At 33.1% G+C, this 25409-nt stretch overlaps 3 protein-coding genes across 5 annotated transcripts; 1 reads left to right on the plus strand and 2 right to left on the minus strand.

Moving 5' to 3' along the window:
• The first annotated feature begins 205 nt into the window (after positions 1 to 205).
• LOC145629294 (putative disease resistance protein At4g27220) lies at positions 206 to 12464 on the plus strand. 3 transcript variants are annotated; one of them, XM_081681852.1, is made up of 5 exons: positions 206 to 1452; positions 1570 to 1696; positions 1908 to 2047; positions 5261 to 5343; positions 8928 to 12464. In XM_081681852.1, exon 5 carries the CDS (start codon positions 8936 to 8938, stop codon positions 12299 to 12301), a length of 3366 nt encoding a protein of 1121 aa, XP_081537978.1. In that variant the 5' UTR covers positions 206 to 1452; positions 1570 to 1696; positions 1908 to 2047; positions 5261 to 5343; positions 8928 to 8935; the 3' UTR covers positions 12302 to 12464. The 3 variants fall into 3 exon arrangements, with proteins under 3 accessions (XP_081537978.1, XP_081537976.1, XP_081537977.1); XM_081681850.1 differs by having other exon boundaries at positions 1570 to 1691; XM_081681851.1 differs by having other exon boundaries at positions 1614 to 1691.
• An 866-nt stretch (positions 12465 to 13330) lies between these two features.
• On the minus strand, positions 13331 to 15427 carry LOC145627239 (uncharacterized). Its single transcript, XM_081679628.1, has 3 exons — positions 15157 to 15427; positions 13970 to 14178; positions 13331 to 13862 (listed from the first exon to the last, which is right to left on the minus strand). The coding sequence occupies exons 1-3, from the start codon at positions 15244 to 15246 to the stop codon at positions 13655 to 13657; spliced, it is 507 nt and encodes a 168-aa protein (XP_081535754.1). The 5' UTR covers positions 15247 to 15427; the 3' UTR covers positions 13331 to 13654.
• A 966-nt stretch (positions 15428 to 16393) lies between these two features.
• On the minus strand, positions 16394 to 18981 carry LOC145627240 (uncharacterized). The gene is made up of 3 exons (XM_081679630.1): positions 18609 to 18981; positions 17287 to 17492; positions 16394 to 16928 (listed from the first exon to the last, which is right to left on the minus strand). The coding sequence occupies exons 1-3, from the start codon at positions 18696 to 18698 to the stop codon at positions 16709 to 16711; spliced, it is 516 nt and encodes a 171-aa protein (XP_081535756.1). The 5' UTR covers positions 18699 to 18981; the 3' UTR covers positions 16394 to 16708.
• Positions 18982 to 25409: the final 6428 nt, after the last annotated feature.

Here is a 25409-nt window from a genome sequence, read left to right on the forward strand (position 1 = left end):
TAATTAACTCATATTTGTTGAGCAACTAAAATTCATTCTATTCAATAAAATTATCATATTCAATAATGATGATTATTTAATTAAATTTGAAGCTGGATGAGCAGCTCCAAGGAAGAAAGTGTAAAACATAAATAGCTGATGAAGGACAGCAATGATGCACGGGTACGCCGCTGGAGTGCCGTCTCCCGTACCCGAAACGTGTCGGGGACGGGTACGGTACGGGTACGCCTAGGATACGTCCCCAAACCGTCCCCTTCAAAAGTGGTACGCTAAGGCAATTTGGGGACGTTTAGCATCTTGATCGGAAACGTATCGGGTACGGAAAAGGCCAATTTCTGACGTTTCCTATGAAGCCCAGCCCAATTTTTTTTTTTAAAAAACCCCAAATCAATAGAATACTTACCTGATTGTTGATTTCCCCTAATTCTCAACAATCCTAAAACTTTCAAACTTTGATTTTGTTCCTCCAACCATAGAATATAATTTCGGCCGTATCGTCCGCATTCTCAGGCCATATTGGCTGATACATCTGAAATGGCCGTGAAATTGCTTGAATTCGCGAGTCAAACACCATTGTTGTAGCTTGCTGCAATTGTATCATCAAAAGACAGAGAAAGAAAGGGGTAGAATGATAAGAATGGGTGAGTGGGGTAGGTGAGGGTGAAGATGGTAGTGTGTGATAGTTGGCAAATACTTGGTGATTTATTTATATTTTTACAGTATATTTTTTTTTTTAATTTTTTTTTCTACTTTTGACCAGTTGATTCACAATTTCTCTCTTTTCCTTTGGACTAGTACTATAGAAATCACGTGATAGCTTATATTTTTTATTTTTATTTTTTTAATTCTCACCTACTTCCCTTTATGGTTTACTATTCCGTAGAAGATACTTTTAATTTTTTCACTGATTAAAATCTTCATTGCCTACTTTATTAGAGTAACTTTGTAAGTGATTTTTAATTTCTTTACTATAATTACAATTTATTATGTTGTTCTATGAAAATATTATGCAGTTATATGAAAAACTTTTTTGTGAATTTAATATTTTGTTGATTTTTTTGCCGTATCTGAGCCGTACCCGTTTTTTGAAATTTTGATTTTGTCGTATCCCGTATCCGTATCTGTACCCGTTTTTGTCCCTGTATCAGTATCAGTGCAACCTAGAAGGACAGTGTATGTAAAGTGTAGTTTCTCTTCAATAGTTGAGAAGGAACACACCTAGTCACCTATTTCCTGACAAATTTCGCGCCATGTCCTTAGAAAGTGTCATACACACTTTTTGACCAACCTACAACCACATAAATAAGGTACATGATCAAAGGAGTAGAGCAACTACAACCATTAAACACTCACTTGTATTTTGGTTTCATCTTTCATACACAAAATTTCACCACCACACTTTCATTCTGATAAACTCATAAACACCGGTGGAAAAACGACATCACAGCATAGGTAAATCGCTATCCTTCTGCTTTCTCAGATTTCCTCTGTCTTGAATGTGTTGCATAATCTCATTCATACTTTGCTTAATTCCATGGACCTGATTATTGGCCACTTTTCCTATTTCAGGGATCATTTATGTTGAATTTAACAAAGAGAATTAGTACATTCAGAAGATAATATAAGGCAGGGGAGATTATTTCACCGATCTGAACTTCTGAAGTCTAATTTGGAACTTTTTGTTCATCATTGTAAGGTCTAAATAGTAAAGCAATACCTTTTACTTAATTACAATCTTCCTACTTTGTCTAGTAAAAGATCAATATTTATGTTTCCACTTTCTTCCTTTTCATGCCCAAAGTGGCTGAGAATTTGGTTATCTTTTATATATTTGGTTGAAAGTTGAACAATGGAAATATGTAGTTGCTGTATTCTCATATATATTTTGGGTTTTTTTCTTCTGCTAGGTTATTCATCCAGTTCTGTATTCTACAATATTTTGTGGAAGCTGTTTATGAGGCACATCTTCAATCTGAATTGAGCCCATTCTTCCACGGGAGTTTACTACGATTTGATTGAAATTTAGAAAAAAATCGGACAACTAGAGGTACATCACTAACGAGTTATTCCTTTTTTTGTTGTATGTTTTAGTTGCTTTCACATTACTTGAGTGATTCGTTTTTAACATAAGGGGAAGTATGAAAAAAAAAAAAAAAAAAAAAAAAAAAAAAAAAAAAAAAAACTTGCATTATTTGAGTGTTGTCAAATATCTAGGATTCGTCACATGCTTTAAATTGCTTGCTTTCAATTTCTTGTAATTTGGTGTTTGTGTTGATGTTCTAAGATGTTGGCTGTTGTAAACTGTCATTTAAATGATTTTTTTTTTTTTTTTCATACTTAAGTGGTGGTTTTGGTATAAAAAATGTTGTTCTGAATCGAGATTCTGGTTAATGATTTGATTTGGTTAGTTCTTGATTGAAAATTGAATTGAAGTGTGATTTGTGTTGTTGGATAATGTCGGATATTCAATGTTGAATGTTGGCTTGGTTACATCAATTTGGTATTATTTCGAAGTAGTATGATGTGTTGTTATGGATCTTTAGTGATATCAATAATTGTTTGTCATTCTTTGGTTGAAAACTTAGAGTTTTAGGCGATATCAATCTTTTTTTCCCCCGTCTCATTCTTCTTTCTTAAACACAACTTATCTTCTTCTTCCTCAAATCCTTGTGTTTTTTCTTGGAGTGTGAATCAAATTACTTAGGTTAAATTTTCAGAGGGTTTGATTGATATCCTTTTTTTGTTTTTTTTTTCCCTTTTCTTTTCTGTGATCAATTTCATCTGTTTAAATTGATATAAACTTATGAGATCTTCTAAGATCAGTTTTGTGACCCAACAAAGGTCTTTTGGGGTCCTTTGAGGCTTTCTTTGATCATCTTTTGTGATCAGTTTTTGACTCGTAGAAGTCTCTTTCACAAGACTCATTGAGGTCAAATTTGTTGAAACCCATAGGTCATAGTGATTGTTATTTGCTGAAACCATAGAGGTTTACTTTCGGTTGAATGATCCATGGAGATCGATTTTGCGACCCAATAGATAGTCAATTTTTAGATCCAATATGTGGTCAAGTTGTTGTGCCTGAGAGGCTTTTCATTGTGATACATAGTGATCTCTGTTGTGACCCATTAGAGGTCTTTGTTGATGATCCATAGAGATCAAATTTGATGACTATACGGCTATACCGGTCCATTTATTCCCATAGAGGCCATTTCTCGAGATCCATAGTGATAATTTGTTGATGATCCATATTCTTATCTTATTCTCCAATAAACCATTCCTCACATTTCTTTTGACTCCCAAACACATTTTTTCTTCCACATTCATTCTCCTCTTGTTTTCTTATTTACATTGGAATTATAATGTATTACTATGTGATTAGCGGTTCGTTTAATTGTTAATTTTTTTGGAGAATATGCACTGTTGATGGTGTTTTCAACTGAAAGTTGAGCTGTTGGAGATTGGTTTGGCTGTTAGTGCATGGTGCTCTTATGAATTCATCAGTTTTAAAGGTCAAAGGGATGGCCAAGTTCTCTCCCTGAAATCAATCATCTCCTTATTTAATTGAGTTGGGTGTTTCTTGTGCAAGAATGATTGGTGAGTATATGGTGATTGTGAAGTGTTCTGTTGGCTGTGCTAGTATATATGATTATATGAAGTGTGGGCCGTTGATTTTTTTTTTTTTTTTTTTTTTTTTTTTTTTTTTTTTAAGGGGGGGTGTTGGAGTTTATCATTTAGTCAACATAGATTTAGTGAGTTTATGTTTAATAATTAGCATTAGCTTTTATATTATTAAATGCTCTAAGCTTGTACTTTTTTTCAATTTATAACAGAATGATAGAAAAATTTCTTATTCTTCCTTTTAAAAAAAAGACTTATTCTTTTCTCTTCCTCTCCAAGTTCAAGCATACTCTTAAATGACTTCTTCTCTCCTTTTACATGACTCCCTTCCCCCATAAACATCAATTTTGACAAAGATTGATACAACACTGGTAAACTACAGCCAATTTTGTCATTTATTAGCCTTAATGTTCTTTTGTGTCATTCTTGAAATAAACCAAATCATTTGTTAGCACATCATAGGTAATTATGTACCACATTGGTCACCAGAGGCGGATCTACGTAGTGACCCGGGGGGACACGTGCTACCCCTCCCAAAAAAAAAAAAAAAAAAAATTGTTTACAAAAAATCCTCCTATGAAACACAATATAAAAATTACACAATGCATATTATTCAGCATAACTAAGGTTGCTTCAGTGGTATCAAAGTAGGGGCATAAAGTTTTCTTTTTGTACCCAATGCCCAATGGTCAGTTGTTCGATTCTCTTCATGTAGACAATACACCTACTTTTTAGTTCATTTTTTTTTCTTTTTTGAGGAATTTTTAGTTCATTTCTAAGTCTTTGTTTTTTTTTTGTTTTGATATATTTTTTTTCCTAAAAAATATCAATGATTTATTATTTTTTCCCCGAAATTAATTTCCTCTTTCTTGACATTATATTCAAATAGATTAGATACAAATGGTTTCCATCGAAAATTGATTCTTCCCCAAATAACTTTTCACTTTCTTGACTTTATGTTCAAACATTAGATAAAAATAACTCTCATAAAAAAAAAATGGTTGACAACAATAATACTTATAATAGTATTTTAATAACTAGTATGATCTACATAATTTTATCCATGATAACAGCTCATTGCAAAATCTATAGATGTTTAAAATTTGATGACAACTTTTTTTATAATACAGAATTACAATATATTATGCAAAAAAGTAATTTGATGTGTAATTACCAGTTTAAATAATTTAATTTGAGTTTCAACTTTCAAGTTAGTAGGTGTATATTTGTTTGTTTGTTTTTTTTTTTCCTTCTTCTTCTAGCATTTAGTGCTACCCCTAATCTGGAATCCTGGATCCGCCACTGTTGGTCATCTTTGATGCTAGAGTGATTTTACATATACGCGTACAAATAAGCATTTTCATACAAAGACACATTTTATGAAATGGAGTACTTCTACTTTAATCACCATTAAGTCATCATTGATTTAGTTGTATTTTTCCCACTAATCTTAGTTTCTTTGCTCATTAACCTCCTACAATTAGATTGTGGTTATGCCTTATCTTCTTATAACTCAATTTGTTTTCGTCGCTATTCCCTATTCTTAATAATCATTATTTCTTTCGTCATTAGGATTCAAACAAAATTCTGAAATCTAATTGCTTCTAATTTGTTTTTTGACTTTCGTTTTGTGTTATTGCAGTTTTCAAAAGCCAAATCGTTTGATTTTCGTAGCTACGTTTTTAGCAAAGGGAGTAGTGAATTTTGCTGGGACAAACCAATAAGGTGAGGAAATTTTGATTTCATTATTTCCTCATGTGCATTCATAAATCATAATCTGGCCTACAACTCAATGTACTTGTTGATCTAGCTTTAAAAGGCGATAAATTGAGAACCTTGATTTATACTACTCCCTCCGTTTCATAATGTTAGTCTCATATACTATTTTGGGTGTTTCAAAAAGTTCTACCCATATTGAATATATTTCATTTATGACTTGATTTTTTTTTTGAAATTAATTGCTTGTAGATTGATGACATGACTCTAAGTAAGAAAATTTTTACCTTAAATTATGCAATTATGACTTGTGCTTTCCTAATAAAAAATAAAAAAAGTTAAATAAGGTAAACTAATCATGAAATCTGTTATACTTTAATGTTAGATTCCAAATATATTTGTTTTCTTATTTTATGCGATTGATTCCATATGGGACTAACATTATGAAACGGAGGGAGTAGTATTATAGTAATATGTGTAATGAACTGCAACCATGGAAGAAGTATAAAGACAATTTTTATTTTAATTTATTTTATTTTATTATTTTTTATTGTACACACTTGCATTTTGGATTGTTCTTATTCTTCTAGCTACTGTTTCTTTGTTTATCATTTAGTCGTTTATAATGACTATTGCTTAAGTTCTCATTAACATTATTAAGGGTCATTTACAATAATTTTTTTTTTTTTTTTTAATCCTTTAGCCACCCCACAATTAATAAGATGATCCACTTTCATTGGACCCAATATATCTCGTACCTGAATTAAAAGCCTTCAAACCTGAACCAACATCCAACCCTACCTGAATTTGAACTCAAACGAGTACCACCTTTAGGCTCTAGCTAGTACTTCATATGTTTTAAATAATTAGTAGACGTCCCAATAATTATAGTTGTATTTATTTATAAAACTTTAATAGAAATAAGATTAGAAAAAGTATCCCAAATCAAAATTTTTAAATTACCACCCAAAAAGGGAGTATCAATTTTCAAAATAACCACCCGTATAATATTTCTTTTTTTAAATTACCACCCCTTAAATTAAATAATCACTCAAGATTACCATCCATTTCAAAATTCCGGTGGATTTTCCGTCTTTGGGCCTGTTTAATATTTATTTTGACCCTTTTGACTGAATTTTCTCGCTTTTTCTCTTTTAAATAACTCTTTTAACTTCAATTCGCATTTTCTTCACCAAATTCCACCATAATTGGGGTAAATAGGTAGAATAGGGGGTTTTATGAAATTAGGGTTCATGCTTTAATTGATTAGGGGTTTTCTTATATTAGGGTTCATCTTTTAATTGAATGGGGGGGTTTTTTGAAATTAGGGTTCCTACTTCAAATAAATTGAGGTTGTTATGAAATTAGGGTTCCTTCCTCTTTCCCCTTTGCTTGAAGTGTTTCCGATGAGTGCGGCTCCTTCCGGTAAGAAGGAGGAGAAAGAAAGTGATTCCTTTGCAATCAATTATCCACAAGTTACTCCTTTGCAAAACAAACAAAAAATTAGGGTTTTAGTTTACTAATTTAAAGAGTTGTTGATAATTTATGAAGAAAGGAGATTGTTTAGAAAATTAATGAAGAAATTGAATGAGGAAGGAGTTTTGTTGAGTTCAATAGCATAGAGAGAATGGAATCGGGATAAATAAACAAAAAGGAGGGAAATAAGGTAGGCGGGCCCACAAACGCAAAATCCACCGGAATTTTGAAATGGGTGATAATTTGAGTGATTTGTTAATTTAAGGGGTGATAATTTTTAAAAAAAAAAATATGAAATGGGTGGCTATTTTGAAAATGGATACATTTTTGGGTGATAATTTAACAATTTTCATTAAAAATTAACATGATTCTCAATTTCTCACAAGCCATAAAGCTACATAAAAAAAAAAAAAAAAAAAAAAAGACATTCTGGTGTGTGTAACTCTTTATATTAATAATGACATTTTTCATAATTTTTCATAAAACAAAATCTCCAACATTTCCTCACTAATTCTTCTAATGATGATTTTCTTACACGTGTAAGGGTGACCTTATAATGAATTATATAAAGTTGCTTAGATATAAATTTTGAACTAAAATAATTATGTTTGTTGAATATAATTTTAACAAAATAAAATTATTTTTCCAAAACATTATTTAGATAAAGTGAGGTGAACAGTGTCTTAAAGTAATTTAGTACCAAGTGAAGATATACACTTTGTAGTAACCTAGGGCATTGTTTATTTGTTTGTGCCTAAAAAGTAAAAAGTAGTTACTGATGTTTAAAGCCGGATACATATTTTTGAAAGTTATCACCATACTTGATTTTTTTTTTCTACTACATCATTATTTTTATTATGCTTTTTTCATTCCAAATTAAATGACATTTAATGTTTGTCAATGCATAAATTTAACCGTAATCATCTCTAATTATGAATAATTCAAATTTATAAAAAAAAATTGATATTAATACAAATTAAGATTATTCTATCAAGTTCTCATATGACTATATTTTTTATTTCTAATCTATAAATCACAAAAGTTAGTCAAACGTGCCATCTAATTTGGAATGGAAGAAGTATAAAGACGATTTTTTTTTTTTTTTTTTTTTGGTTAATATTTTTATTTTGCAATCTCTTGCATTTTAGATTGTTCTTATTCTTCTTCTTTTATTTTTTTTTCTTTGGAGGAAAATTGTTCTTATTCTTCTAGTTACTCTCTCTTTGTTCATCATTTAGTCGTTTATATTGACTATTGCTTAAATTCTCATTTTGGCATTATTAATTTTTTCTCCAATCAGTACCAGAACAGGATAACAACTATTATCAAGTTCGAGCATTGCCATTTTTTAATTTGTCATGCTTTTCCTAAACTTTTTTCCTATTAGATATACCACGTTTTCATTAAGCTCTTTTAGTTGAATATTATACATTTATTGATGTTGGAGATATGCAACAAGGAAATAGAATACAAAATTTTAAGGTATACCTACAAATTTACAATATATGTTACCTAACAAGTTCTATCACAAAAGTTCTCACATGACTATATATTAATACAAATTAAGAGGATTCTATCAAGTTCTCACATGACTATATATTTTTTTTCTAATTTATAAATCACAAAAGTTCGTCAAAGCAGAATTTATGAATAGTGTCAAAAGTCAAACGTGCCATCTAATTTGGAATGGAAGAAGCATAAAGACCTTTTTTTTTTTTTTTTTTTTTAAATATTTTTATTTTGCAATCTCTTGCATTTTGGATTGTTCTTATTCTTCTAGTTACTCTCTCTTTGTTTATCATTTAGTCGTTTATATTGACTATTGCTTAAGTTCTCATTGGCATTATTAATTTTTTCTCCAATCAGTATCCAATGTTCTGTTACCAGAACAGGATAACAACTACTAATCGGTCAAGTTCAAGCATTGCCATTCTTTTATTTGTCATGCTTTTCCTAAATTTTTTGCCAATTAGATATACCACATTTTCAGCAAAGCTCTTTTAGTTGAATATTATACATTTATTTGATGTTGAAATATGCAGCAAGGAAATAGAATACAAACTTTCAAGGCATACCTACAATATATGTTACCTAACAGATATTTTATCCTTTTTCAGGAATTGCAATGAAAGGAGTCTTGTGCAAAATATTGGCTATTAACTTAGATGACGAGTTGAAGACTTATAGGAGAAAAATAGACTGTCTCACTGCTGTTGAATCAGATAACCTCACAGTCTTGAAGAATGCAGAGATACAGCCTGGAAAAAGGCAAAAAAGTGAAGTTGAGTTGTGGTTTGCAAATGTCAAAGAAAAGAAATCGGAACATCAACGGATTGAAACTGAATTTAGAGAGAAGGGCCCAAGCAGAAATCTGAAGAGCCGCATCGATAAAGAAACCAAAGAAGTTGAAGAACTCACTCAGCAGGGGAAGTTTCCTACAGGAGTTGTACTGGATGATCATGAAAGCACGAGAATACCAATGGTAGCAACAACGTTGGTAGGCCAAAGTTTTACTGAGAATGTTGATTCGATCTTAAAGTTGTTGAAAGAGGATTCTGTGTTTGCAATTGGTGTATATGGAATGGGTGGCGTCGGAAAGACAACCTTAATGAAACAAATCCACAACAGGCTCCTGGAAGACTCTGGCACTGCAGTTTATTGGGTGACTGTCTCACAAGATTGTAGCCTTGAAAAGTTGCAAAATGAAATCGGGAAGGTTGTAGGTCTGGATCTATCAGAGAAAGATAAAGAGAGGAAGAAGGCTTTATTATTTCATAGATTGTCTGGGATGAAAAAATCCGTGATCATCCTAGATGACTTATGGAAGCATTATCTTCTAGAGCATGTTGGTGTTCCCCTTGATTCGAGCGGTTGCAAGATTGTAATGACTACCCGCTTGAAGGAGGTGTGTTGTAGAATGAGCTGCCAAAAAATCATCAAAATTGAGCCCCTTTGTAAAAATGATGCTTGGAAATTGTTTGCTAAACACTTGGAGGAAATACCAAGTCATTTTAATCAATTAGCAGAAGAGATTGTTAGAGAATGTGGAGGGTTGCCACTTGCATTGATTACTATGGGATGTTGTGCAAGAACATATGATACTATTCATGATTGGGAAAATGCTCTATATGAACTGAGAAGGCCTGTTAGTAGGCAAGAGGTTATGGAAGAAGAGGTTTTCCGAGTTTTAAAATTCAGTTTTGACAGCTTGAAAGACCAAAAGATACAAAATTGTTTCCTATGTTGTGCGTTATTTCCAGAAGATGAAATAATAGATAAAAAATATTTGGTAGATCTTTGGATTGATGCTGGGCTGTTTGACGAGGTACCAAGTCCGCAAGACAAAGTAAGTAGAGGACATGCTATCTTGAATAGACTGTTGAGCTCATGCTTACTGGAAAGTGGGGAATTAACATATTTTGAAGATAGTGTGCAAATGCACGATTTGGTTAGAGACATGGCAATTATTATCACCCAAAATGATCCCCGTTTCCTGGCAAAATCTGGTGATCAACAGGAGGAAGTGCCTGAAGAGGAGCAATGGAGCAAAGGTCTGGTAAAGGTGTCATTGAGTCATAACAAAATCATGGAGATTCCAAATGGTATGGCACCTTTGACCCCAGAACTTACTGTGCTGATGCTCAATAATAATCCTCTAACAAGGATCCCAGAATCATTCTTTATGAACATGCGAGCCCTCACAGTTCTTGATTTATCTTATACTTCTATTGTGAGGTTACCAGAGAGTGTTTCTGATTTGGAAAATTTAAGGGCGCTCTTACTTGCAGAATGTTATAAGCTAAAGTATGTGCCGTCACTAGCAAAGCTTTCAAATTTGAGGGTGCTAGATCTTGATTATGCTGAGATGCTTGAAAAGGCTCCAGACGGGATTGAAAATTTAAAGTGTCTAGAAAAAGTAACCTATTTGCCCTGGGATGTATCTGACAGCACTGGCTTCAATAAGCTCATTCAATCTTTACCATCGTCAATAAGTTACTACAAATTTTGGCTTCATGACCCGAAATTGTTTTATACAATTAAAGAAGTGTGGGTAAAAATAGGAGACGGCTACAATATGTTTGATAGGGAATTTGAGAATGAAGTGTGGGTAGCAGGGGGAGAAATAGGAGATGACGAAACCACTTATATGCTCCCGGCAACAATTGAAATGCTGGATATATATAAATGTGATGTGAATAGAAGAAACCTGGGAGATGTTTTTCCCACCTTGGGTTTCGCAACAGACTTAAAGAGGATGCATATATATCGCTGCAATGGGTTAAAATACATATCATCAGCGTCATCGTCATCGTCAGGGCCACAAGTATCTTTCATTGAGAACATATATCTTTATGATCTGCCTGATTTAAGAGGGATAATAGAATTCGGTAGATGCAGTTTTTCCCACCTTCGCTATTTACAAATAAGAAATTGTCCAAAAATAAAGGTGATTTTTCCCCTACCGGATAAGCAACTTTCCCTTCCAAATCTAAAATCTCTTTGGGTGTCCAATTGTGCTGAGTTGGAGGAGATATTTGAATCAAACAATGGTAATCATACCAACTCCGCTGTTGCTCTTCCTAACTTGGTTACTGTATACTTATATTCTCTACCAAAGTTACGAAGAGTTTACATGAACCCGCATCTCTGTACTTCGCTGGAAAAGCTTGATGTAACCTACTGCAATGAGCTTGAAGAGATATTTGACGGTGGTGGCAGCAATGGTTCATCATCTTCAACTTTACAGGGTGGGGCAGAGATACTAGTGGTTGATCCCATGAGTGCTTGCATTCCACACAAACCAAATCCCGTCTCTGCTCTCCCCAAATTGAAGATTATAAACTTGAATTGTTTGCGGAAGTTGGAAAACATCTATAAAGACTTGCACCTCTGTACTTCGCTGAAAGAGCTTGCAGTGATGGATTGTCCGAAGATAGAGCGAATTTTTGAAGCACCCGAACCCATACTTGCTCTGCCTGGTTTAAGGAAGCTTAAATTGCTGAGGCTACAGTATCTGAGCAGCATACATAAAGGGCTACTCCTCTGCACTTCTCTAGATAACTTTTCCGTAGAAGGTTGCTTCAAGCTGAAAAAGGTACCGTTGTCTGACCACCTGATATGTGATGACTCACCGCCCAGTTTACTTTCACTCCCCTCGGAGTCCCACAACCCGGAGTTGTGGGAGCTCTTACAGAGCAAATACTCTGAAGATGCACGTCTCCTATCTGATTTTGTACAATATCATGTTAAAATTGAAGAACATAATCAGAACCAGTTGAAGCTGAAAAGAAAAAGGAGCGACCTTGAAGGCAAAACTCGTGATTTTACAGATTGTATCGATCAAGTTTCACTCCCAGCCTCCCTTCTTCCTGCTGCAGATGAAGATAAGAATAATTGGCTTGCCGATCAACTTCTTTTACCGCGGTTAGTCCTTACTGAAGATGAACAAAATCAGATAAGTGCTTGGGGTGCATCCCTGTCATTATCCTGACATTTTTCTGTGTTTATTTTTATTTATTATTATTATTATTATATGTGGTGCAACACCTACTGCGTAAATGAAGTTGTATAAAACATGATTCTTCTATTGATTTGTATATTCATACTACAAATTATACATATAAAGACATAGGTAGGCACTCTACATTCATTCAGTTTGTTTTGAATTCCAGGAGTCTCCTTCAATTTTATAAAAGGAGATGTCATATATGTAAATCATGCTTCGTATCTTTTGTATGTGTAGATTGTAGAGAAACATAAATGATGTTATTGCCTTATAGGTGACGTTTGAGAAGGCCGAATATTTTTTACATTAAGGCCGAATATCATCAATGAGGTTGAGGACTTATGGGAGAGCAATAAACATCTTGTTTGATTTAGTTATTTATAGTTTGGTGAAGGGATGACATTTCAACACTTACTCAAATCAGAAATTGACATTTGAACAAAATATAAATAACAATTGGTAGATTATAGCAATTTTTCTTACTTATAGTACTCAGATCTTCCGTTGAAGTGTAGGGGGTGGGTGGGGGTGCTTGTGAGCTTTCTTTCCTCCATTGAAGAGGCTACTCAAGTAAGAGTTTTTTATATTTCGTATTAAAATTTTATTAGTAAGAACTTCATGTGATTTGAGACGACCCAGAAAACCTTCATCATTCTTACTAAATAAACTTATTTGCTTTCTCATTTTGGTCTGATTCTGGTTTATGCCATTTCTCCTTGAATATATTGCATAATCTCATATATAATTTGCTTAATTTTTATAGCATAATGAAGCTTTTGTTCTGATGAATTCTCTTTGAGATTTGTCGTGTCAAATAAATTATTTTGTGGCTTATCTTTAAAGGTAAAGATGTTAAGAAAGTATGAGTAGCAGAATTGTCTGAAATTGAGCTTAGTTTTCTTGTTTCATCCACCTGACTGCACTGGTTTAGGCACTTGATGTGACTTTTTCATACAAATAATATTAAGATAAAATTTCTGAAGCTGCTTGGTTTGGGCAGCAGCTGTTGCGAAACTTGTTTCAGTCAAAGCATCAGAGCAAAGAAAATTGTTACCAATAAACATATTAAGTACCAAAAGAACTTATAACACTAAACACGATAACATAAATAGGCCGCTATTGAATCTAGCTTACCCAAAAAAAAAAAAAAAATACTAAGCACCAAAAAGTAGATACAAGATAAATCCTGCACATAATTCCTACAACCAAGATTTTTAGTAAGGTCAATAAAGTTATGAGATCAGGTGAGTAACAAGTTAATAACCCTGAAGAATCATTTTGTTGTGTTGTGTTTTTTCCCTTGGCATCATGACACAATGTTTATGCTAGCGATGAGGGTCAGCCTCTCGCCTTTGAGTAGGAAATGTAGTAAAATTCCGAGAAAATGGCAGTAAAGAAGGTGAAAGCAGCTCCAGCTGCAAAGACTCCTTTCCTTAGAGCCTCACATGATGGTGGGTTCTCTCCAATGAAGACCCTGTATTTTGTGTGGTATCCATTCCTTACAGAAGCCGCCAATAAGCAGACCTCAGCAACGATGAAAGTCAGCCTGATATAGAAGATTCAGTTATTCAAGGAGAAAAATATTGCTGAATATCTGTTTTAAAAGCTTACTTAAATTATGTATTGTTATGAGTCAGGTAAAAAAAATTATACCAGCAAAAGATGAAAAGAGTGGTGGCACAAGCCCTTGATCCTCCCGGCCTTAGACCCTTTCCACAGCATAAACAACGGCTAGCCGCCATAAGAATTACTTGGCTAGCCAAAAGACAGAAAAATGCTCCTAGCCCATATCCTGTTGCGACAGTGTCTGTATTATACCGACAGTATTGGTAGTTCAAGTCTCGGTCTGAAATTATTTGGGCCTGTCATTCAAAATCAATCACTTAAATCATTTCCTTAATAATTCTATATAGTACTGCTTTTATGAAACAATCTTCATCTTTGGAAGCTGGGTGGTCCAGTCGGATAAGCTGAAAGCCTCTAATTTTTAGCAGTAGTTGGTGTTTCTGGCCTCTGATCCAAGATGATAAACAAAAAGGATACTTTTTTTGCTTTTTACTTGACAGTGTAGGGATTACAAAGAAGGCCAAGTGATGGGAAATTTTTTTATCTTAAGAAGCCGTTACAAATCCTGCTTTTATCTTATACATTATGAGTTTGGAAGATACAAATCATCTGCAAAATCTGAAAGTTCAGTAGTTTTTGGTTCAAAGTTTTGCCTTGATGTTTACTCATAAAAAACACGAGCAATGATCATGAAACTGTATTTTTTTCAACTCTCATCGCCAAGTGTTTTGCAATTTAGCTGAGATATAAGAAACTTTTTACCAAACATAAAAGACTTCTCATGATTTGAGCCTATATGACTATATGTAATTATGTATGACAGCAAGAACATACACAAAGTGTATGATAGTAGAGTATTAGGAAAGGTTGAAAAGTATGTAGCTTAATGTCTAGCAATTCAGCCTTGATTAGCTTAATTTTTTACGAAAAACTGTCACATTACACAATTTTAAACTCAAACCTCAAAACTGAGCAGATCAGAAGATCAATGAAACTAGTTAGAAGACTGCTAAATCAGGAAATCAATTAAATTCTAAAAGTTCTGTTTTTTCTCTGTTTCTGTAAGAGTACTGGGAAATCTACCAGATCCAGTATACATAAAATTAAAAATTTTCTACTAAATCAAATCAAATTACGCACAATCACCATTGACACAACCATCATTGCATCAGAGAAGTTCTAATCTATGCTGCACGAAAACGGAGACAGTAACATCTAACACAAACAGGTCAAAAACTAAACTTGAATTATGAGATATAGAGCGATAAACTTACAGTACTCCGTCTCTTTTCAGCATTGACAGCAAGCCCAAAAGCGATGATATCCAGGATCAAAATCAAAATTATAACAACCTTTGAAGCCATGATTTGGTAATTAAGCTTGCAACTTCCAAAAAGTTCTTCAGATATGTAATTTCTCCTTCTGTTTATCTCTTACTCTCAAGAAAAGATAGATATGAGTTTAACAGCTTTATAAATGCTGGCAATGGCATCTGATCTGCTTGAATATTTTATAAATGCTTTGACACTTTCATTCATGCTTAAGTTTTTCTGGCACTGATGCACATGATTTATTTTCCTCCATTAATAAAGTCAACGATAATTATATAACCCAAAGTTTTTCTTCAAGAAAGAGTAAGATTAATTAACTTTATCAAAGGTAAGATTTTGTTGACTTGATTTTCTGGTTTTGATATTTTATGTACTCATAATTATTTAGTGTTGTTTAAATTATGAAGTAAATTGCAGGCTACATGTGGACCGACCAACCGAACTAAAGGCTACATGGCCTACATCACATTATGTATTGGTTATTTTCAGTCCCTAAATACCCTTCCTTGCACTATGCATTGGAGAGCGGCCAAAACTAAAAAGTCGTGATTTAGTTCAGGATGCTTCGGCGACAGCAGCAGCAGCAGTGGTGCTTTTGCAGCTACTTGCAAAGTCGGAAGATTTATTTCAAGTGACGAAATGTGTGGAGTTGGAGGAGATAATTGTATTTCAAAGTCTCCAACATTCCAACACTTCATCCTCAAGCATTAGATGATAACAAATTGCAAACTATCTGACACTCCCCTTTGGGTTAAGACTTCAGAAGTTCAAAGTACTGAGATTTCTACCAGATTTACATAATGTATACGAGAAGCGACATTATGAATGTTCAATGCTAGAGAATAGAGATGATGCTACTCTCAGAACGACTTATCAGTCTCTTCATCCAGACTGATCTGTAGATAAATCTGTATGACTCGGACTGGTGGAAGGTACAAAATCTTTGGGATTTCCCCAGAGACTCCAGGTTCTCTCTTCTAGGATGACTATGATGTTATCGTGGATGATTGATTCCGGTTGGATCATATTGTAAAGTCAGGGTATTCCTTTGTACATTTGAATGCAACACACTTGATCAAAATTCACTTGCCAGAGTTCATACAACTGATACCACTCTTATCAGTAAAATTTCTTAAGTTTAGAATTTGAAAAACTGATACCATAAACACCGAAAGCCATGGATGTTACCAAAAAATATAGCAATTATTCATATTCAAGTCACACTAACCAAAGAATCAGGACATTACAATGACAGGAACCATCTATTATATGTTTCTCTCTCACAAATCAGCAAGAATCTAACAAAACAACCGGAAAAATACACAACCAACACACAAACATTGAATATGTGACACTGCTACTTGTAAGAATTTCTAAAATCAAGATTAATGGCCAAAAAGTAGTTCTTGTAAGCACATCAATGAAGACCCCGAAACATCATATATAGTGAGTTCTTCTTGGAATTTAAGGACTATACTGATCTATGTACTGTGCCTCATGGTCTGAAGGTGTCCTTTGCTTTTGAGTAGAAAACATAGTAGAAATTAGAGACAATAGCGGTGAAGAAAGTGAATGCAGCTCCGGCTGCAAAGACTCCTTTTCTTAATGTTTCACATGATGGGGCTCGGTCTTCATAGAAGGACCTGTATTTAGTGTGGTAGGCATTTCTTGCAGAACCCGCCAATAAGCATATCTCCGCAATGAAGAATGTCAACCTGACATGAATGAAAATTTCGTAAAATTAACAAGGTGAAAGTTAAAAGGTTCTGAACTATGAAGCGAAGACAGCAAGTACAAAATTCCCAGTAAAAGGACAACTAAAATTGAATTTTAACATTTTCCTATGACTTCAAAATTATTCAAGAAAGTATTTGGGCTGGGGCATAGATTTCTTATCTTGAATTCAGCAGTTTATAAAAAGAATAATAAAAAAGCTTTTTCAGTTTGGTTCAGGATAAATTTGATTTGCTCTGGTTAAATTACTATGATAATTCAGGAAATATGAAGTTCTATGACTTCAAAACTATGACAAATACAGTTACAAGTTAAGCAACAGATATATAAAGGACATACCAGCAGACGATGAAAAGCATGATAGCACAAGCCCTTGCTCCTCCTGGACCGAGAGCCTGACCGCAGCAGAAGCATTTGGTTGCTGCCATGGCAATCGCTTGGCCAGCCAGAAGGCAGAAAAATGCACCAATTCCATATCCTGTGGCAATGTCTGAATTATACTGACAGTACTTGTAGTTTGCGTCCGGATCAGATACGATATGGGCCTGTTCATAGACAAGTCTGTCAGCTACATGTCTAAACAAAATGCTGAGATTCATATATTCAATAGTTTCGTCTTTCAGAAGTCAATACTGTAATATTGTAACAATTCTATCAGCTAGTTCATGGTTCTTGCTTCCTATTCTAAAGTCATCAAACCAGTGGCATTATTCTGTTTGAATTCAAGCATTACAAAGAAAGCATAACTAACAGAAGCAATCTGAGCTATCAAATATCAGCTGCAGTCGGAATAACCCGAAGATCTTAGCTGTGTTCATTTTGTTGTTACTTCTGTTTAAAGTTCTTTAAACATATGAAATTTGACACCCTTTCTCTCCTTTCACAAGAAGCGAAAAAACACGAGCTCAAATCGTAACACAAAAGGCATACACAGCCTAAATTCAGCCTAACTGCTTAAGACCTTATTGACAAATTTGTTACTTCTCATACAATTAGGCAAAGTAGATCATTTCATAACTTAAAAAATTCATAAAAACAGAATCACAGCTAAAAAATCCAAGCTTCATAGCAATTGAACAGCAAAACAACAACGATTTACAATAGATTCGTCTTTAATATCGAAATTACAATATAAGTTATGGACTATATGAGTGGTAGAGGCTCCAATTATTTGCTAAATTCAATTAGATATGACTAATATCAACACCCACATGGATCCACAGCTAAAATGGTCTCTCAAGGTCAAGATTTTTCCAGTTATATAACATAAATTATACTACAATTTAACTCAATTATTATTCAGCATATCATTGGATCAACAAACTTCAATGGATTAAAAATTAATTGATCATAAAAATTATTAAAAATTAATAAAATCCCTCTGAGTTAGCTCTGTTTTATGAGAGCAAATAAATAAAAAATATTGCATAATTGACTAATGCTGTCAGATCAAGCAGAACTAATCATAAAAATTAAATAAACCAATCAAAATAAACACAATCACCCTTCAAATCAAACAACCCATCAGCTAAACTACACTCGTACCGTCCAAATTTAGTCGTCACATTACCATTACAATTTACACTATCAACATGACTATTAATTCCGTCCCTAAAAAAATATCATCTAAACAATCACATACAAAGAGAAAAAAAACTTACTGTGCTTCGTCTTTGTTCAGCAGCAACAGCAAGACCAAAAGCAATGACATCAAGAACAATAATGGCAATAATAACAAGTTTTGAAGCCATAATTTTTCACAAGTTTACAAGATCTGGGTTTTTTTTTTTCTCTCAAAATTAATTTTTGTAGTTGATAAAAGAGAAGAAATGTGGTATAATTTAGTTTATATGTGAACTTTAAGAGTAGGTGGTACTTAAGAATTAAGACAGAAAAAAAAAAGGTGTGGAAGGTGAAGTAGTGAAGTGGAAGCATCTAATGTAACCGCTGGAACTCAGAAATGAATACGACTTCATACCAGCTTAGTTAAAGCTGGCATATTTCTTTCTTTAATTTCGACTTCTTTTTATTTTATGTGTAAATTGTTGTAATTTACTGTAAAATGTATGGCTTGTTCGATTGACTGAACTAAGGGTCTGTTCTCATACGTTTATTTTCAGTTTAGTTCACTTCAGTTCAGTTCAGCTCATCTCAATTTAGTTCAGTTTAGCTCTTAATTTCCTTCTCTTATAAAATATTCAGTTCAGTCCAGTTCAGCTGATTTCAGTCTATTAGATTAGGCCCTGAGTTGAACTGAAGTGAACTGCACTAATTGGAGCTGAGCTAAACTAAACTGAACTGAATATTTTGTGAGAGAAGAAAATTAAGATAATAACTGAACTGAACTGAACTTATTGTAGCTGAACTGAACTGAATATTTTATGAGAGAAGGAAATTAAGATAAGAACTGAACTGAATTAAACTGAAAATAAGCTGAAGTGAACAGGCCCGCAGTGTCTCTAAATTTCTAGAAAAATTAATCCGATATGCTTAAAATACTACTCCCCCCATCCCTAAATTACATTCCTACTTCTTTCTATTATGTGAAGAATAAGTGCTAGAAGTAAGAAATATAATTTAGGAACGGAATGAATAGTAGTAGATGTTTTTAAATGAAAATGGGATAGTACCAACTTTAATTTAGTTTGAGTATGACTTTTGACTACCAAAATTTTTAAATTTGACGGCTAAAATTATTTGTTTTTTGATTTATAAATTATTGATGAATAAGCAATAACATTAGATGAATAAGCACCAAAATTAAAAATTGTTTTTTACCACCTGGTTGATGAATAAGCAATAACATTAAATGTTCATTTTTATTTACAACTGAACTTTTCAGTTATATAATATTAGATGTATAATTTATTTATTTTTTTTCAGTTTTATAGTCTTTTTATTTAACTCTTATATTATACTCCGTATTGTAAATGTTCATTTTTATATATTAAAATGTTCAGAAATAAATGTTCATTTTTTTCTATTAAATGTTCATTTGTGTTGCGCGAGTCTAGCTAAGCATCTGTGTTTAACTAGGCGGACAAATTAAGTTAGACATGCATACATTATCACCTTTTTGTCCTAAATGTTGTTGCAACTCTATATGCTCTTTCTATTTCTATTTCTCTTCTCATCAACAATGGTACACATTCATACGTTTTTATTTGCTTAGTTTTTATTTGCTTTAATAGGTAAGGTGAAGGTGCACTATTGGACCAGAGCATCTCAAATGCCAACTATCCCCGGATGCATGGGCAAAATTTTGGATGTAGTGAGATGACAATTTTACCACTAGATCAAGTACTACTTGAAAAAAAGTTGACAGTTTAGGGAAAATAAAGAAGATCGCTTTTGATATTTCTTGGTATTAAAGATGTCTTTTACTTTTTTTTTTTTTTTTTTTTTTTTGGTTGGTAAGGAGAAAGACTGTACTGAAACACCGGATCAAGACCTCTCACAAGCTCTCCCAACCCAGGATAGCAGGCTAGTACATAGATAAATCTAGTAATCTATAGTATTACAATATGTTCAAATTTTAGGCAAAAAATATACCTCAAATGTAAATATTATACAATTAGTAGTGTGTCGGTGAGGTCCAAGTCTTAACATAAAACGGTTGAACACGAACAAAACGCCATTGTTTGATTTGTCGGTCATCTTTCTTTGTCTTTCAGATGGACCTAGTGCTGTCAAATTTCAAACCGAAACCGTTTAACTGCCCGAAACCGACCGACCCAAATGAGAACCGAACCGATTAAAAACCGATTTTTTTGAAACCGAAAACCGACCCGAACCGTATTTTAGTAAACCCGAAACCGAATCGACCCGAATAATGTTAAACTGTATAAGAACCGAACCCGTTAACAAACCAAACCGAATATAAACCGAAGTGAAAGAAAACCGAACCGAAAAAGAACTGAACCGTATCTAACCCGAAACCGATTCCAACCCGAAACCGTTTAAACTGGCAAAAAAACCGCTTACACCGAACCGTTAGCAAACTGCTACCCGTTTGCACCAAACCATTTAAAAACCAAACTAATCAATATTACTTTGTTAATCAGTCATTAGTGTTTTCTTTCATTATACAAATCAAAGCACTTTGTAATATCTTCATAATTTCATGAAAATATATAATGATAAACGAGTCATAATTATCAGTCTTGTTGACTAATCAAGTATCGAATTACCAAATTGCAAATTTCCATTTCACAAGAACTCATCAAATCATGATTATGATACTATGCATAGTATATAAATTATTAAGCAAATAATAACCTAATTGTAAAACAATAATACATTAATAGTTTAATACACTAACTCTTATAATCTACTTCGTAATAAACTAGTAAGATCAGTATGACTAAACTTGAAACAGAACATAATATGTATTTATAAAATCAATGAGGATTTGTTTATAATATGATGCCTAAATATGAAATGATTCGCGACTTTATATAAAACTTGTGAACGCAAAAGGTTAGCAAGTACTATCAAATTTCAAACCAAAACCATTTAACTGCCTGAATCCAAACAACTCGATAAACAATTTGTTTTTTGAAACCGAAAACCGACCCGAACCGTAATTTAGTAAACTTGAAATGGAACCGATATGAATAACGTTAAAGTGGTTAAACAATCGAAGAACCGAACCAGTTATAAATTGAACCGAAAAAGAACCGAACCAGTTAAAAACTGAACCGAAAAAGAACCGAACCAGTTATAAACTGAACAAAAAAAGAACTGAACTGTTTCTAACCCGAAACCGTTTCCAACCCAAACTGTTTGAACCGGGATAAAAACCGTTTACACCGCACCGTTAACAAACCGCAACCCGTCTGCACCGAACCGTTTACTACCCGGACTGTTTACAACCCGAACCGAATTAAAACCGCTTAAGAATAAACCGAAACCGAATCGAACCGAAAACTATTTAAACCGAACCAAAACCGACCCGTGAGACAATTAAACCGATTCCAAACCGACCCGATTAAATACCGAACCGATTTCAAACCGAACCGAAACCGAACTGTCAAACCGTTTTGACAGTGCTAGATGGACCAGATCTCATAATAAGTACCACATGCACTTTTAAGATTTCTTTATTTCGAAAATTCATTTAATTTATTAAGCAATTTGGAGTATATCATTAAAAAGTCAGAGAGAAATGGAGGAAATTGGATCAATTCAAGTTGTTACTATAAATTTCATATATATTTTCCAAGATATTAATTTTGATTTCAAATAAGCTTTCCAAATATAGGTGTAATTGTTATTTTATTTTTTTTCATCTAAACAAATTTGACTTTAAAATTATTGATTTAAAGATATTAATACTAAGATCACATGAATATATTTAAAATAAAATTTTTCTAACCTTCGATAAATACAATCAATTATAAGGGTCTGTTCACATTTACTTAATTCCAGTTCAGTTCAGCTCCAATCATTTCAGTTCAGTTTAGTTCAGTTCACTTGCAATCAGTTCAGTTCAGTTCAGTTCAATTCAGCTCCTAATATCCCTCTCTCATAAAATATTCATTTCAACTCAGTTTAGTTCAGTTCAACTCCAATTAGTTCAGTTCATTTCAATCCAATTCAGTTCAGTTCAGCTCGGCCCAATTAATGTGAACAGACCCTAAATCTTTCATATGTAAGTACAAAACTGGATACGTATGGCAAGTAATTATTTTTGTAACACAATTTTTTGTATGTGGTTGGCCACACCGTATGGATAGGGTTATTTATAAGGGGTTATTTATTCTAGGGTTACTTATTCTGGGGTTATTTATTCATATCTTTTGGTTATGTATTACTTATTTATTTGAAGGTTACTAGTTTGGTAAGGGGTAAATTATAGGGATTACTTATTTAAAGGTTACTTATTCAAGAGTTAGTCGGTCGGTCAGGCGGGGTGGGGTTACTCTCACACACAAAACGCACTAACCAGCTGAGTAAGTAACTCTACAAATAATCCTTGAATAAGTAATCCTTACAATTAACCCCTAAATATCTTGCTACGCATTTTAAGTGAGCCAAGAATAAATAGAAGTATGGAGTATATATTAGTCAAGTGATCACATTTTGAATGTTTTTTCTTTTCTTTTTCATGTACACATAGTCACATATCCACAATCTTACTATAATTACTTTGCCTTAAAAAAATCTTTACATACTTACACTTTTTGTTTCCATGGAGATCTCTAGAAAATCATTTTAAAAAATGGAAATTAAATATTATAACCAAGATTATATGTTTTATCTACGTTTAATACACGTTTAAGGGGCTAAAAAAATCAGCACAGAATAATGTTAATACGAGTATATTAATAATTTCTCTTTCAAAATATCTAGGTCATACTTTTCGATTTATCTCCTTAAAAGCAAGTACGCTAAAGAACGAGGAACTTAATAATGGGTTTTTTTAATTTTTGCATGCCTTTCCAAAGCTATGAATCCAGAAGCAAAGCTTCTAAATGGTAATCAAATTTTTTGTTTTTTTTATTTTTTATTTTTTTACTTTTTCTCCTGTAAAAGTTGATAGCTACAATACGATTAGTAGTAGAGGTTTTAATGATTTTTTCGTGTTGCTTTTAGAGTTTGCCTCAAGTAATTTTTTTTGAAAACATTGCCTCAAGTAATTTATCTAAGAGATAAACAAACAAAAAAAAAAAATAAAAAAAAAAAAAAAATTATCACATGATATTTTCATATATAATTTAATATTTTATTAATCTTAAATTCATCATCATATGTGAAGCCTATATTTAATGAAAATTATTAATTTATTTATGAAAGGGTCATGAGAGATAAATAAATTGATCTCTGTATTTTCCCTGTAATAACAAATTAACAAGGTTATACAAGACTTATACAATTTATTTTTTTTAATTAAAAAAGGTGACTTATGCATAGTCGCATTAATTGTTTACACTATATAGAGTTTTTTTGGTTAATAAGTCACAATACGTTGTGATGTAAATGTGAGTTAAAATAACTTTCGAAATCTAGACATTATAGTATAAGGACATAAATCATTAATGGTCAATTATGAAATAGTTTTGTAATGGAATTTACTCATACAAAAATTGTTTACATTTGTATTTTGTATTTTGTATTGTTCAAAATGTACACATTTGAACATTTCACGATTTCATGAGATCTTGGGATCGATTCTCATCACCCGCACTTGTGGCTCTCTAAACACTAAAAAAAAAATACATATGAAGTACTTTGTATTTTAATTTAAGGAAAATTAATAATTTGAAGCTTAAAAGCAAGATGTTTTATACTTGATATATTTTTAATTATTATACTTGTTATATTTTTTCTTAAATCAGCAAGAAGCCCATTGAACAACTTCTATATCGCCTCAAGTTCCTGCAAGCAAGGAAAAGTACAATTATCGCCCAAACATGTGAAGATATGGCTAAGCTCCTTCAAATTGGTGACTTTCAACGAGCTTCCAACTTGGTATAACTCCAAAGATATACTTATATGTAATATAAGCTTCATAGATGTCTAACATGGATCAACCATTTCAAAATTAATGGTGGAATATACAAGACAACTATATTAAACCGTAAAATCATGATAAATCCCTAATGATGTGAAATAGCAGGTTGCAGTCCAATTAATTCCGAATGGAAGGTTAAGCTTAGACCAACTTAATTATCAACGTGATTTGTGTTATATAGGTTGAAGAACTATACAGGGAAAAATGCAGAGCCACTGCTTACATACTGATCACTGAAGCCGGCGAATGCATCTTCCACAACCTCAGCAGCATTACCAGAAACAGGCATTACCTCTGTTTTTAAGTACTTTGTATTTTCTTGGTTGTGACTTGTGATGTTTTTGCACTCATCGCTGTCTCTCCCTCTCCACCCCTCCCCCCCCCCCCCTCCCCCTCTTCTCACAGCCTCACTCACTCGCTCTCTTGTTTTCATTCGTCAGGGACATGACAGTGGATGTAAAAGAAGCTGTTTCTTGTCTGATTTTCGCTGCCTCAAGATGTGGTGAACTGCCAGAGCTTATCAAACTGAGAAGCCTATTCCAAAATTGGTACAGCAATGAGTTTGATGATAATAACGTAAATTTTCGGCCAACAAACTTTGTGAAGTTAGAGCTGAAGAGTGCTTTGTCCTCTGGTTCAATATCTAATGAAGTGAAGCTTGAACTAGTCAAAGAAATTATCAAAGACTATGCTGATTGTCGTTCGATGAACTGTCAGCAGGTGAGACCGAACTGACACTAAGTTTAATCAATCTGTTGTTCCCTTTCATTTCTTATTCTGTTTCCTGTTGTTACAGGTTTGTGATGTTGATGATAAAAAACACTACTTTAAGGATAATCAAGCTCCGAATAAAGGAAAATCATCACCAGAGAAGCCCAAGCATACTGAAAGCATGCAAAGTTTACCAGATAGGATGATTCTAGATTCTTTAAATCTCGACCAGTTA

Source organism: Chenopodium album, chromosome 4, assembly GCF_948465745.1.
Source record: "Chenopodium album chromosome 4, dcCheAlbu1.1, whole genome shotgun sequence".
NCBI lineage: Eukaryota > Viridiplantae > Streptophyta > Magnoliopsida > Caryophyllales > Amaranthaceae > Chenopodium > Chenopodium album.

Coding starts and splice junctions, on each gene's coding strand:
- LOC145627239 (XM_081679628.1), bottom strand. CDS start 15,246: ATGGCTTCAAAGGTTGTTATAATTTTGATTTTGATCCTGGATATCATC. Junction 14,179..15,156: donor CTGAAAAGAGACGGAGTACT/GTAAGTTTATCG, acceptor TTTGAATGACAG/GCCCAAATAATTTCAGACCG. Junction 13,863..13,969: donor ACTCTTTTCATCTTTTGCTG/GTATAATTTTTT, acceptor CTTCTATATCAG/GCTGACTTTCATCGTTGCTG.
- LOC145629294 (XM_081681852.1), top strand. CDS start 8,936: ATGAAAGGAGTCTTGTGCAAAATATTGGCTATTAACTTAGATGACGAG.
- LOC145627240 (XM_081679630.1), bottom strand. CDS start 18,698: ATGGCTTCAAAACTTGTTATTATTGCCATTATTGTTCTTGATGTCATT. Junction 17,493..18,608: donor CTGAACAAAGACGAAGCACA/GTAAGTTTTTTT, acceptor GTCTATGAACAG/GCCCATATCGTATCTGATCC. Junction 16,929..17,286: donor ATGCTTTTCATCGTCTGCTG/GTATGTCCTTTA, acceptor CATTCATGTCAG/GTTGACATTCTTCATTGCGG.